The sequence below is a fragment of the Salvelinus alpinus genome, chromosome 5 (assembly GCF_045679555.1).
Source record: "Salvelinus alpinus chromosome 5, SLU_Salpinus.1, whole genome shotgun sequence".
NCBI classification, from domain to species: Eukaryota; Metazoa; Chordata; class Actinopteri; order Salmoniformes; family Salmonidae; genus Salvelinus; species Salvelinus alpinus.
In genome coordinates, this window is record NC_092090.1 from 62,476,222 (window position 1) to 62,488,598 (window position 12,377).

Sequence of the window (12,377 nt, forward strand, 5' to 3'; positions counted from 1 at the left end):
CACTATTTAGTTCAGTTCTTTGCGCCCCATCATTGTGAGGTATTGTTTGTTTTGTGACACACTTCTATTCGGAGCTCAGTTTTTCCAGTAATTTAAATCCTCCCGTGTACGATAGTTTTTGCCTGCCTCACTAACGACGCCTTTTGCCTACTCCATGCCTGTACTTTAGCATATCGGATTTCCTGTTACAACCTATTGCCTGATCTCCCAGACAACATTTCTAGACATTCATCTTTCCCTCGGTCCTGACTAGTCTCCTAGTCTTTGCAGCTGAAAAACATCCCCACAGCATGATGCTGCCACCACCATGCTTCACCGTAGGGATGGTGCCAGGTTTCCTCCAGACGTGACGTTTGGCATTCAGGCCAAGGAGTTCAATCTTGGTTTCATCAGACCAGAGAATCTGTTTCTCATGGTCTGAGAGTCTTTAGGTGCCTTTTGGAAAACTCCAAGTGGGCTGTCATGTGCATTTTACTAAGGACACACCTGTATGTCCTTCTGTCTGGCCACTCTACCATAAAGGCCTGATTTGGTGGAGTGCTGCAGAGATGGTTGTCCTTCTGGAAGGTTCTCCCATCTCCCAGCTCTGTCAGAGTGACCATCAGGTTTTTGGTAACCTCCCTGATCAAGGCCCTTCTCTCCCGATTGCTCAGTTTGGCCAGGTTGCCAGCTCTAGCAAGAGTCTTGGTGGTTCCAAACGTCTTCCATTTAAGAATGATGGGGGCCACTGCGTTCTTGGGGACCTTCAATGCTGCAGAAATGTTTTGGTACCCCTTCCCAGATCTGTGCCTCGACACAATCCTGTCTCGGAGCTCTACGGACAATTCCTTCGACCTCATGGCTTGGTTTTTGCTCTGACATGCACTGTCAACTGTGGGACCTTATATAGATAGGCATGTGCCTTTCCAAATCATGTCCAATCAATTGAATTTACCACAGGTGGACTCCAATCAAGTTGTAGAAACATCTCAAGGATGATCTATGTAAACAGGATGCACCTGAGTCTCATAGCAAAGGGTCTGAATACTTATTTACATTTGCAAACATTTCAAAAAACCTGTTTTCGCTTTGTCATTATGGGGTATTGTATGCAGATTAATGAGGAAACTGTTTTAATTTAAACCATTTTAGAATAAGGCTGTAATGTAACAAAATGTAGTTTAAATTTGTATTTATTTAACTATGCAATTAAGTCAGTTAAGAACAAATTCTTATTTACAATGACTGCTTACCCCGGCCAAACCCTAACACGGACGACGCTGGGCCCGCCCTATGGGACTCCCAATCACGGCCGGTTGTGATACAGCCTGAAATCGAACCAGGGTCTGTAGATGCAGTGCCTTAGACCGCTGTGCCACTCAGGAGCTCCTTAATTGTTTGGAACCTGAGCGTTTTAATACATATTATGCGGCATGTTTGACCTTGCTTTAAAGTAGCCTAGGCAAAATCCGACCAGAATTATTTCATAGACTTCCATATGCCATTGAAACCAGTAGCCTATTTCTCTCATGTTCTATTGGTTTTCAACTTTCTTTCATTTGTCCGGTAGCGAAATGCACATTCGCATGTAGCCTAGTGCCTTGTGCGCATTGCATAATGTTCTGATCTGTTGCATCAGACTCATTTATTTTAAAAGTATTTATTTTAATTTTATGTAGCCTAGGCCCACAGGTTGTATGGATTTGGGATTTATCGTCCCACAACTGTCCCAGAGTCAATTTGGGCTATGCCTTTCTCGACAAGCAGACCAATAGAATAGGTCAACTTTTCTACTATGGGGGATAGTAGAAATTGCCAAAATTATATAGCCTAATTAGCATACATTTTAAAGACTAATTTGTCTTTAAGTTATAAAAATTCTCTACTTATTTGAACGAACAAATAGCTTATCTTAATGGCACCAGGCGGAGAGAATCGGCCATATCACCGGTGAGTGCACACCTCGCATATTCACGCTCTATCATTGTTGGGTCACTACAACTTGAAAGTTAGTTTTTGGACAATCATTTCCTCCTCCTAAAAGGACCATATTCTATTTGTGTGTCCCCTTCTCATAGACCTATTATAAAAGGACAATGTCGTTTTTTTAATTGATCTTTTTGTCAGTGTCAGCAGAGACATGTCATTTGTCGTAATAAAAAAAAAATATGCTAATGTCTCCAGTCATATAAAGTGTATAATTGGGCTTTCAGAGCCATTTTTTTAAATGGATGCAGAGCAGCTCCGAGCATGCACTTTTGTCAACCGTGGCCGGCGTTTGAAATCACAAAGAGACCAATAGAAGACTACCACTCTGACTTGGACTGCCGTCAATTTCCAGGGAGAAAAGTGTTTTTGTCCGAGCGGTACGTCCGCGGGTGTGCGTGTATAGAAAGTGCTTTTATCTGCGCGGTACCTTCACTCTCTGAGGAGCCGAGCGTGCTACTCAAAGCTTTGTCCGCTCTGTAACACTGCTGCCTGTTCACGGCTCGGTAATACGACTTCGATACCTGCTTAGAGAAAAAGAAAACCACTCTCCGTTTAATACAAAACTCACAGCTTCAGCTAAGAGGCCCGTGTGAATTACCCGCACTGAAAAACGGAACGGTTTAGTAGGTGACGTTGTTTCAAACCGTTGATCAACAAGGTCGTTACAGTAGTTTAACATCCTCAAGTCATTATTTACATGTATTTTTTTTCACCAGCACATGAACAGTGGCTGTACTGATCCGTTTACAGTACAAGTCTGGGCCCTTGTGGTAGTAGCAGTCGGGTCCCACATACGATCCTTATTGACGTAATAACTTGTAGACGTCCGTCATAAAAAGGAGTCCCCGGGAAAACGCTGTCTGTGGAACTACATCAGTGGAACATGGGGGCCTTCCAAACACACAGGCTTAACCCCCTAATGGAAACATGTCTACTCAGGACTTTTACTGGGCCCAGACACAGCCACAAATCTACAGCAGGGCTTAGCACAGGAGACGGCGGGAAGGAAGGAAAGAAAGAGTGTGAGCGTGTGTGTTAGTATCAAAGTGGAGCTAATCTACTCCTTCACCTTGCGACCAGAGAACCCAGACAAGGCAGGCTGAGAAATAATAGCAACAATAGTTGAGGACTTGCGCTCCCTACTATCACAAAGCCTGCAGACAGTCAGCCAACAGACATGTGTAGCGCATCTCTTTAGCAGCGAGCCACAATGGGAGAGAGATAAAGGAGGCAGCCAGGAGAATGGCTCTAGGTACATACAATACCGTAGCCTTGCACGCGCGCGGACGTAGCCGCGTTTTATCACACGCCCAGCAATTACATGGCTGCCTAGCGGGACAAAAGCAGCAGGAAAATAGAAATGGATGATTCTAGAGGTGGAGAGAAAGAAAAGAGAGTAAAGCATGAAATGTCTAAAGAAAAGCGGTTCAAGGTCTGGAAAAGGGCGAAAGCATAAAAGAAGGTGGCGGAGAGACGTCGACGCTCTGTAGCCGTCTTTAGGCTTAATGAAATGGAGGGGCAGAGCGTGGGAGGAAGGGAGGGGACGGGAGGACCGGATTTTATACTTCTGAAGGAACCGCTTTCTCGAAATGATTCTTGTCGTAAAAACATTTGATATTTTCCTATAAACCCCTACCTCTCTGTCTCAGACTACTTTCAACATTGAGTTTCAGAAATTCTGTTGACAAAAACTTGAAGACTTTCTTTTCATAGGACTAATAGAACTGGATGTAAAAAAGACAATATACCCCTGGGAGTCATTTAATGGGAAACTAGTCCTCAACATCGAAGACGGAGATGGGATAATACAGGCTACATAGATTTCCAGTAAAAAAGATAGTGATATAGTCATTGTTACTGCAAATGCCTGCTCTGTGCCATCACAAGAACTATATAATAACCATAGTACTGTATGGTTTCTCGCATGTTATCCTTTCTCTCTTTGTGATTGAGAAAAAGCCAAGATTGAGATGGACTACAAGATAACTATCAGCAATAGGTTGGATTATTATTTGGCCTTTACATTTGAGTCATTTAGCAGACGCTCTTATCCAGAGCGACTTACAGTTAGTGTATTCACCTTAAGATAGCTAGGTGGGAGAACCACATATCACAGTCATTCACAGTAAGTACATTTTTCCTGAATAAACTAGCTATCAGCCAAATCAGAGCTAGTATGAGGAAAAAGAGTCAAGTACGAGTGTTTGTTCACGAAAGGCACTTTTATTTTTTACATTACATGTGATTATAAATTCCTATTGAAAAGGCCCAGAGTCTTGCACTGAGTGCTTTTGTATATTTTCACCTGTGTGGATTTTTGAGGACAACTACAAATCAAAGACACTTTAACAAAGACATGTTTCCCTCTACATTTCTTTGTCAATACCACACACAAACGCAATCATGTACAAACGTATTGTATGTACGCTGTGAGACGGGTTACATTCACCATCAATACAAATATGTATCTGTATTTCTCTAAACCTGTGTTTGTGTTTTATTCAGCCTCTCTGTGGATGTTATCACAGGCCAATAACAGAGGGTTAGTGCTAGCCGGGATCCTTGGGACGTCCATACAGAGAGAGGGGGTCTGTTGGAGAAATTAGGACCTGGTTGGCTGGACGCCTGTATGCCTAGCTCTAGATCCATTACCCATCGTTAAAATGAGATTCACATTCCTTTGGTGTTGAGCGGGGTCGTTTATCATGTTGGAATATGGCCGCGGTGATTCCAGACCCTGTCATCAGGCCTGCTCAGAGCTGAGCCCATGGGGTCATAAGTGAGCACATAAATGCCCATCATCCTCTCTGCTCCCAGCAGGATTTGTGCATCCCAAATGGCACCCTATTCCCTATATATATGGGCCCTGGTCAAAACTAGTGCACTGTATAGGGAATAGGGTGTCATTGGGGAGGCAACCTCCGTGTGCGAGACGATTGGCTGGGGGCGACAGACAGCCACTACATCTGAGAGTAGAGACACACACAGTTAGCCAAAGAAGCAGAGAGGGTGAGGACATTTTCAAACCTCATCCCATGACACTGGGGAAGAGTATCAATATGATTGGATGTCCTTGTCACGGTTAGCCCTAACCCTTGTTATCAGCTGATGACAAGGTCTTCAAAATGTTGGCAGTGTTTTGTGCTTTTCATTCATACTTTTTCAACACTGCATGTTTCCCTAAACTGAGAATCCGCCACACTTCACTACCAAAATAAACTACCTGGGTTTCACAAAGAAAATGAAATAAAAACAGAGTTGACAGATAAAAAGCGGATAACTAACTGCTGCCTCGCCTGTCTCCTCCTCTGAAAGTTTACTGTTGATCCCTCCTGTCTAAATCACTTCCCTGTGGAAAAGCAGGTCCGATACAATCACAGCAGTAAACACACACTGTGGTTCTGTGAAGCGACACCATCCTTCCGCACCCCCTCACACATACACACCTCTCTCACCCGGGTCTCAGGAGTGGTTGGGCAGTGCCCGTAGCAGACAGTGATAAGCCCTGAGGGAATGGTGTGTGGGTGTGTGTGTGTTTGTGTTCAGATGTGAGACGGACAGTGCAATGTTTGTCCATGATAAACAGGCTGTAAAGGGAATCCTACGTCACAGAAGACTTATTTCTGTTTCTTGTTTACTCTTCTTTGGGACTGGGGAGATACGAATTCTAGATTAAGTCAAACCCCCTCAGCGTAGAACGAACAACAAAAGAAGTTACCAACACTCGTTCAACGTCTGAAAGTGACAGCAAAGTCTAATTTCTGGCGTCAATGGACTGTTTACCGACATAAACTGTAAACCACAGCTTTCCAACGTTGGCCTCAGAGGAAAACTGTCAACAACACTCCCACACAGGCATACAACTCTTGAGCTTCGCTATACTTTCAACGTTTCTTTGTTTACAGTCCTCCAGCAGTACATCCATCTCCGCTGGGGGAACCTATACTTCACTTTAGTCTGACCTATCTCCGGTGTGAGAGGTGTCACTGTGTTTACAGTACCACCCACTGTCCTGCTGCCACAACGTACACTCCGCCCGCTGATGCACTGCTAATTGCTACATACTTCTGATTAAGGCCATCTGCTTTAATGAGCACTAACCAACACTCTCTCAGACACAGATACAGAGAGAGAGAGAGAGAGAGAGAAAGAGAGACATAAGAACAATATTACTGCTGTGTTCATGTTCAGCCCAGTGGCAAAAATTGGAGGGTGCTCATTGAACTAATATATAATGATGAGGTGGAGAAGGAGAGAGGGATTGTGGGAAAAAAACGACTACAAATTCTGGGGGACGGAGAAACAAGTCATATTGTGGCGTGCAATTTCCCCACTACTATGACAGAGTGCAGACACTTCAATTGCGCTGGGTGGCTTTAATTACAGGAAATACGTCTCTGACGTGCGCAAACAATCACTATGAATGTTCCTTCTCTGGGGGCGCTGTGAGACGGATGCTGGTTCATTAAACAGCAGTTTTTCCCTCTACGCTGCAGATGAAAACTGGGTCGGGAGAGGTTGATCTATGGGCTAGAAGAGTTGGACGTCAGAAGTAAGACGCTAGTCTACACATGGCTATATAATAAAGTAACCGATTGAATTCTCAAGCAACTGGCTACATCCTATATCCTTCCTCACTTCCTTCCTTCCTTGGGGTCGTTACTCCCTTCCTTGGGGTCGTCACGTGCCTGCTGTGCCATACCAATTCAATACAGTTTACTGCCATGAAAGTGTGCGGACTTTGCCAAATCAGAACAAGTTCTGTGTGGGTCAGAATGAAAAGAGCTGACTCCTGAGCTTCCATTACGCAGAGAGAAAGAGAGGGAGGCGCGAAACACACCACACGCACCCCCCATCTGGATGGAGATCAGGTATTATGGTCAGTATTATGGTCTGGGCTGCTCATATGGCCGGTCCATAAACATCTCTCTTCGTCTAGTTCCCTAGCCAGAGAGAAAGACTGGAGCATGAAGAGAGGCGAGGACGAGGGAAAGGAAGGGGGAGCAAGCGGGGATAGAGAGATGAGCTGGAGAAAGAGGGGGATTAAGAGAGAAAGAGAGGGAGAGAGACCACCTCAATCGAACCACAGCTATGTTCGATCACAGCACTCGGAGGCATCATTTTACCCAACATTTAGTTTTCTATTAAAACATTTCAACATGTACACGCCAAGCGCCATCAACACCACATACATCCTCGGTCATGTTCCAAAACAGAGCTTCCAGGAAAAATAAAGCTCCAAATTATAGAAGAAGGAGGAGGACACATTATGTGAGTAAGAGTGAATCAAGTGAATGGTGGATGGCAATTGCACAAGGTCCAGAGAAAAGCACATTGCCGAAACATGATTGAAGCTTTCATTAAACCTTTTCAAAATGGTTAGTTCATCGGGTTTTGGACTCTTCCGACGGAGGTCACTCTGCCAGGACCTCACTAACGACCCTTCGTGACCGCCTATTAACCTCATAATGACCCTTTCCTGTGTCAGATCGTCTGGGTCACGGTCACCATGGTAACCGGGGCAGCAGAGGCGCAGTGAGTGACTGATTCTAGACTGTTCTTACAAACTACTCTTTTCATAGCTTTACTTTAAGAGAACATTTATTTTACATTTCTGACCTGGTTAAATACAATTTAAGCAATACTTCTGACACAGAATTTACAAATAAAACACACGCACGCACGCACCACGCACGCACCACGCACGCACACGTATTACATATAAAACACTCCTAAAGAACGGAATGCTTAACAAGCTACACTAGCTAATATCTAAGCAGTTAATCCAATTTTTGGCCTGTGGGTAGAGGGAGGAGTAGGGGTATAACACCCTAATGGGAACCTTGTGGCTAAATAATAATAGGAGAGAGAGAAAGAGAGAGCGTGCGAGATAGAGAGAGAGATAGAGACGGAGAGAGAGAGAGAAGAGAGCGTTTGACTCCAGTGACACGCAGCCATTAGGTATTCACTAAAACAGATGTCAACCGGCTCGAATGCCTTCTCCACAGCCAATGACCAGAATCCCAAATTAATTTCCCAAGGAACGCTGTTTGATCCCGTGCCAAAGAAAGAGCAATCCCGCAGGAGAGGGGAAAAGAGGATGGAAGGCGGAGATCGAGGGCGGGGAGGAGGAGAGAGCGTGGTTTACCCCACTTCAAGGTGCATAGGCTTCTCTCCCTCTCTCCCCCCCTTCCCCGGGTCTTGAAGATGCCATCTTAAGGGGGCAGAGGAAAACAGAATGCCATTAGCCTGATAGCCAAGTGAACGTGTTAAAGGAGACTGGAATAGGCACTCCAACAGGAGAGAGAGAGGAAGAAGAAAGAGAGAGAAATACAATAACGTTTTAGTTTCTTCAATGCGTTTGTGGGACTGAAATTCGTGTAATTGACATGGTGTATATAAGTGTGTATGAGTCTGTGTGTCCAGGGGGAAACAATGGCTAGAGGTGTCCTGTTGCTGTGGTTGTGTTTCCATTACACTAACCACGCTGACATCCTCCTCCTCGTCTCACATCCTCTTCCATTTACAGAGCTGGACAACACGCTGGTTGGAGAGAGAGAGAGAGAACAAGGGAAGATGACAGAGAGAGGGAGGAGAAGGACAGAAGAGAGGGAGAAAGAGGGGAAGAAATGGAGGAGAGAGGGGAAGAGAGGAAAGGGGAAGAAAGAGAGAGAAGAAGACAGGACTTAATAGACAGTGCTTGGGGATGGTGTGATTATAGCCTTTCATGGGGTCCATCCATACTTGATAGATTCCAGATGACGACAGTACTCTTTGCTCGATTGTCTCTCTCCCTTGCTCTTTCTCTCTGTCTATTTCTTTCGTTCACTGTTTCTCCCCCCTCTTTTTCACTCACTCTCTCCCCACTCTCTCTCTCTCTCTCTCTCCTGCCTTTCTCTTTCTCTCCGTCTGTAACAGTTTATCACTGGTCTACAGCATCCCACCGTATGATCCCTCACATACTTCCATTTGTTATGCTCTTGTCCTCTCGTGGATTTCTTCCCCCTCCTCCCTCTCTTTATCTGTTTCACAGCAAGACAATTAACCGCATCCTAGATCTGTGATCTTCTCTCTCTTCCTCATTCTCAACCCCTCTCCCTCTTGCTCTCGGTTTCTCGCCCTCTTATGTGGTCCCTTCTTCCTCTCTCCTACATTTCTCTCCCTCTCCATTGTGATCCCCTTTCTCTACCTCTATCGTCTTCCCACCACCTTTTCCTCTCTGATTCACCCTCTATCCGTCCCTCCCTCCATCTCTTTCTCTGTGTTCCCACCCCATCCCTGACTCTGTGAAAAGAATGTGCAGGGTAGACGCTAAGTAACCACACTTCCATGACTAGGACATGTGCGGTCCCTGACTCTGCCACGCATGAATGACAAACAGAAAAACACAATGACCAGCAACAAGACAACTATTCCCTCTACCCAAGACAGCCAGAGTTACCACGACACACACACACACTATTCCACTACCCAAGACAGCCAGAGTTACCACGACACACACACACACACTATTCCACTACCCAAGACAGCCAGAGTTACCACGACACACACACACACTATTCCACTACCCAAGACAGCCAGAGTTACCACGACACACACTATTCCACTACCCAAGACAACCAGAGTTACCACGACACACACACACACACTATTCCACTACCCAAGACAGCCAGAGTTACCACGACACACACACACACTATTCCACTACCCAAGACAGCCAGAGTTACCACGACACACACACACACTATTCCACTACCCAAGACAGCCAGTGTTACCACGACACACACACACACTATTCCACTACCCAAGACAGCCAGAGTTACCACGACACACACACACACTATTCCACTACCCAAGACAGCCAGAGTTACCACGACACACACACACACACTATTCCACTACCCAAGACAGCCAGAGTTACCACGACACACACACACACTATTCCACTACCCAAGACAGCCAGAGTTACCACGACACACACTATTCCACTACCCAAGACAACCAGAGTTACCACGACACACACACACACACTATTCCACTACCCAAGACAGCCAGAGTTACCACGACACACACACACACTATTCCACTACCCAAGACAGCCAGAGTTACCACGACACACACACACACTATTCCACTACCCAAGACAGCCAGTGTTACCACGACACACACACACACTATTCCACTACCCAAGACAGCCAGAGTTACCACGACACACACACACACACTATTCCACTACCCAAGACAGCCAGAGTTACCACGACACACACACACACACTATTCCACTACCCAAGACAGCCAGAGTTACCACGACACACACACACACTATTCCACTACCCAAGACAGCCAGAGTTACCACGACACACACTATTCCACTACCCAAGACAACCAGAGTTACCACGACACACACACACACACTATTCCACTACCCAAGACAGCCAGAGTTACCACGACACACACACACACTATTCCACTACCCAAGACAGCCAGAGTTACCACGACACACACACACACTATTCCACTACCCAAGACAGCCAGTGTTACCACGACACACACACACACTATTCCACTACCCAAGACAGCCAGAGTTACCACGACACACACACACACACTATTCCACTACCCAAGACAGCCAGAGTTACCACGACACACACTATTCCACTACCCAAGACAGCCAGAGTAACCACTACACACACACACACACTATTCCACTACCCAAGACAACCAGAGTTACCACGACACACACACACACACTATTCCACTACCCAAGACAGCCAGAGTTACCACAACACACTATTCCACTACCCAAGACAACCAGAGTTACCACGACACACACACACTATTCCACTACCCAAGACAGCCAGAGTTACCACGACACACACACACACTATTCCACTACCCAAGACAGCCAGTGTTACCACGACACACACACACACTATTCCACTACCCAAGACAGCCAGAGTTACCACGACACACACACACACACTATTCCACTACCCAAGACAGCCAGAGTTACCACGACACACACACACACACTATTCCACTACCCAAGACAGCCAGAGTTACCACGACACACACACACACTATTCCACTACCCAAGACAGCCAGAGTTACCACGACACACACTATTCCACTACCCAAGACAACCAGAGTTACCACGACACACACACACACACTATTCCACTACCCAAGACAGCCAGAGTTACCACGACACACACACACACTATTCCACTACCCAAGACAGCCAGAGTTACCACGACACACACACACACTATTCCACTACCCAAGACAGCCAGTGTTACCACGACACACACACACACTATTCCACTACCCAAGACAGCCAGAGTTACCACGACACACACACACACACTATTCCACTACCCAAGACAGCCAGAGTTACCACGACACACACTATTCCACTACCCAAGACAGCCAGAGTAACCACTACACACACACACACACTATTCCACTACCCAAGACAACCAGAGTTACCACGACACACACACACACACTATTCCACTACCCAAGACAGCCAGAGTTACCACAACACACTATTCCACTACCCAAGACAACCAGAGTTACCACGACACACACACACTATTCCACTACCCAAGACAGCCAGAGTTACCACGACACACACACACACACACACACACACACACACACACACACACACACACACACACACACACACACACACACACACACACACACACACACACACACACACACACACACACACACACACACACAATTCTACTACCCAAGACAGCCAGAGTTACCACTACACACACACACACACACACACTATTCCACTACCCAAGACAGCCATAGTTACCACTACACACACACACTATTCCACTACCCAAGACAACCAGAGTTACCACTACACACACACTATTCCACTACCCAAGACAACCAGAGTTACCACTACACACACACACACACACACACTATTCCACTACCCAAGACAACCAGAGTTACCACTACACACACACACTATTCCACTATCCAAGACAAACAGAGTTACCACTACACACACACACTACTCCACTACCCAAGACAACCAGAGTTACCACTACACACACACACTATTCCACTACCCAAGACAACCAGAGTTACCACTACACACACACACACACACACACACACTATTCCACTATCCAAGACAACCAGAGTTAACACTACACACACAACTTAGACAGCCAGAACGACCACTGCTACAACCCCACCACAACAGAGACCCTCAGTATTAACTCTGTATTTCACCATACCTTCCTTAATCTTAGCCAAGCCCCAGCCATTACACACTCAATATGAGCTAAGGCGGAGCAGTGTGTGCGCGTGTGTGTGCGTAAGACTGGAAAGCAATGGGACAACCCGCTGTCAAAGCCTCTGCAACATGCCATGGC

The 12,377-nt window shown here is 46.0% G+C and overlaps 1 protein-coding gene across 4 annotated transcripts in view; it reads right to left on the minus strand.

Moving 5' to 3' along the window:
- The window catches only part of LOC139576443 (F-box/LRR-repeat protein 17-like), a 321,636-nt gene that overhangs the window by 117,239 nt on the left and 192,020 nt on the right, over nucleotides 1-12,377 (minus strand). Inside the window, exon 9 of one of the 4 annotated variants that reach the window (XM_071402574.1) lies at nucleotides 7,677-8,511. The exons of the other annotated variants lie outside the window; for them this stretch is intronic. Within the exon in view, the coding sequence (XP_071258675.1) occupies nucleotides 8,442-8,511 (70 nt within the window). The 3' untranslated portion in view covers nucleotides 7,677-8,441. Of the gene's footprint in view, nucleotides 1-7,676; nucleotides 8,512-12,377 lie in introns of those variants that run through there. 4 annotated transcript variants of the gene reach the window in all.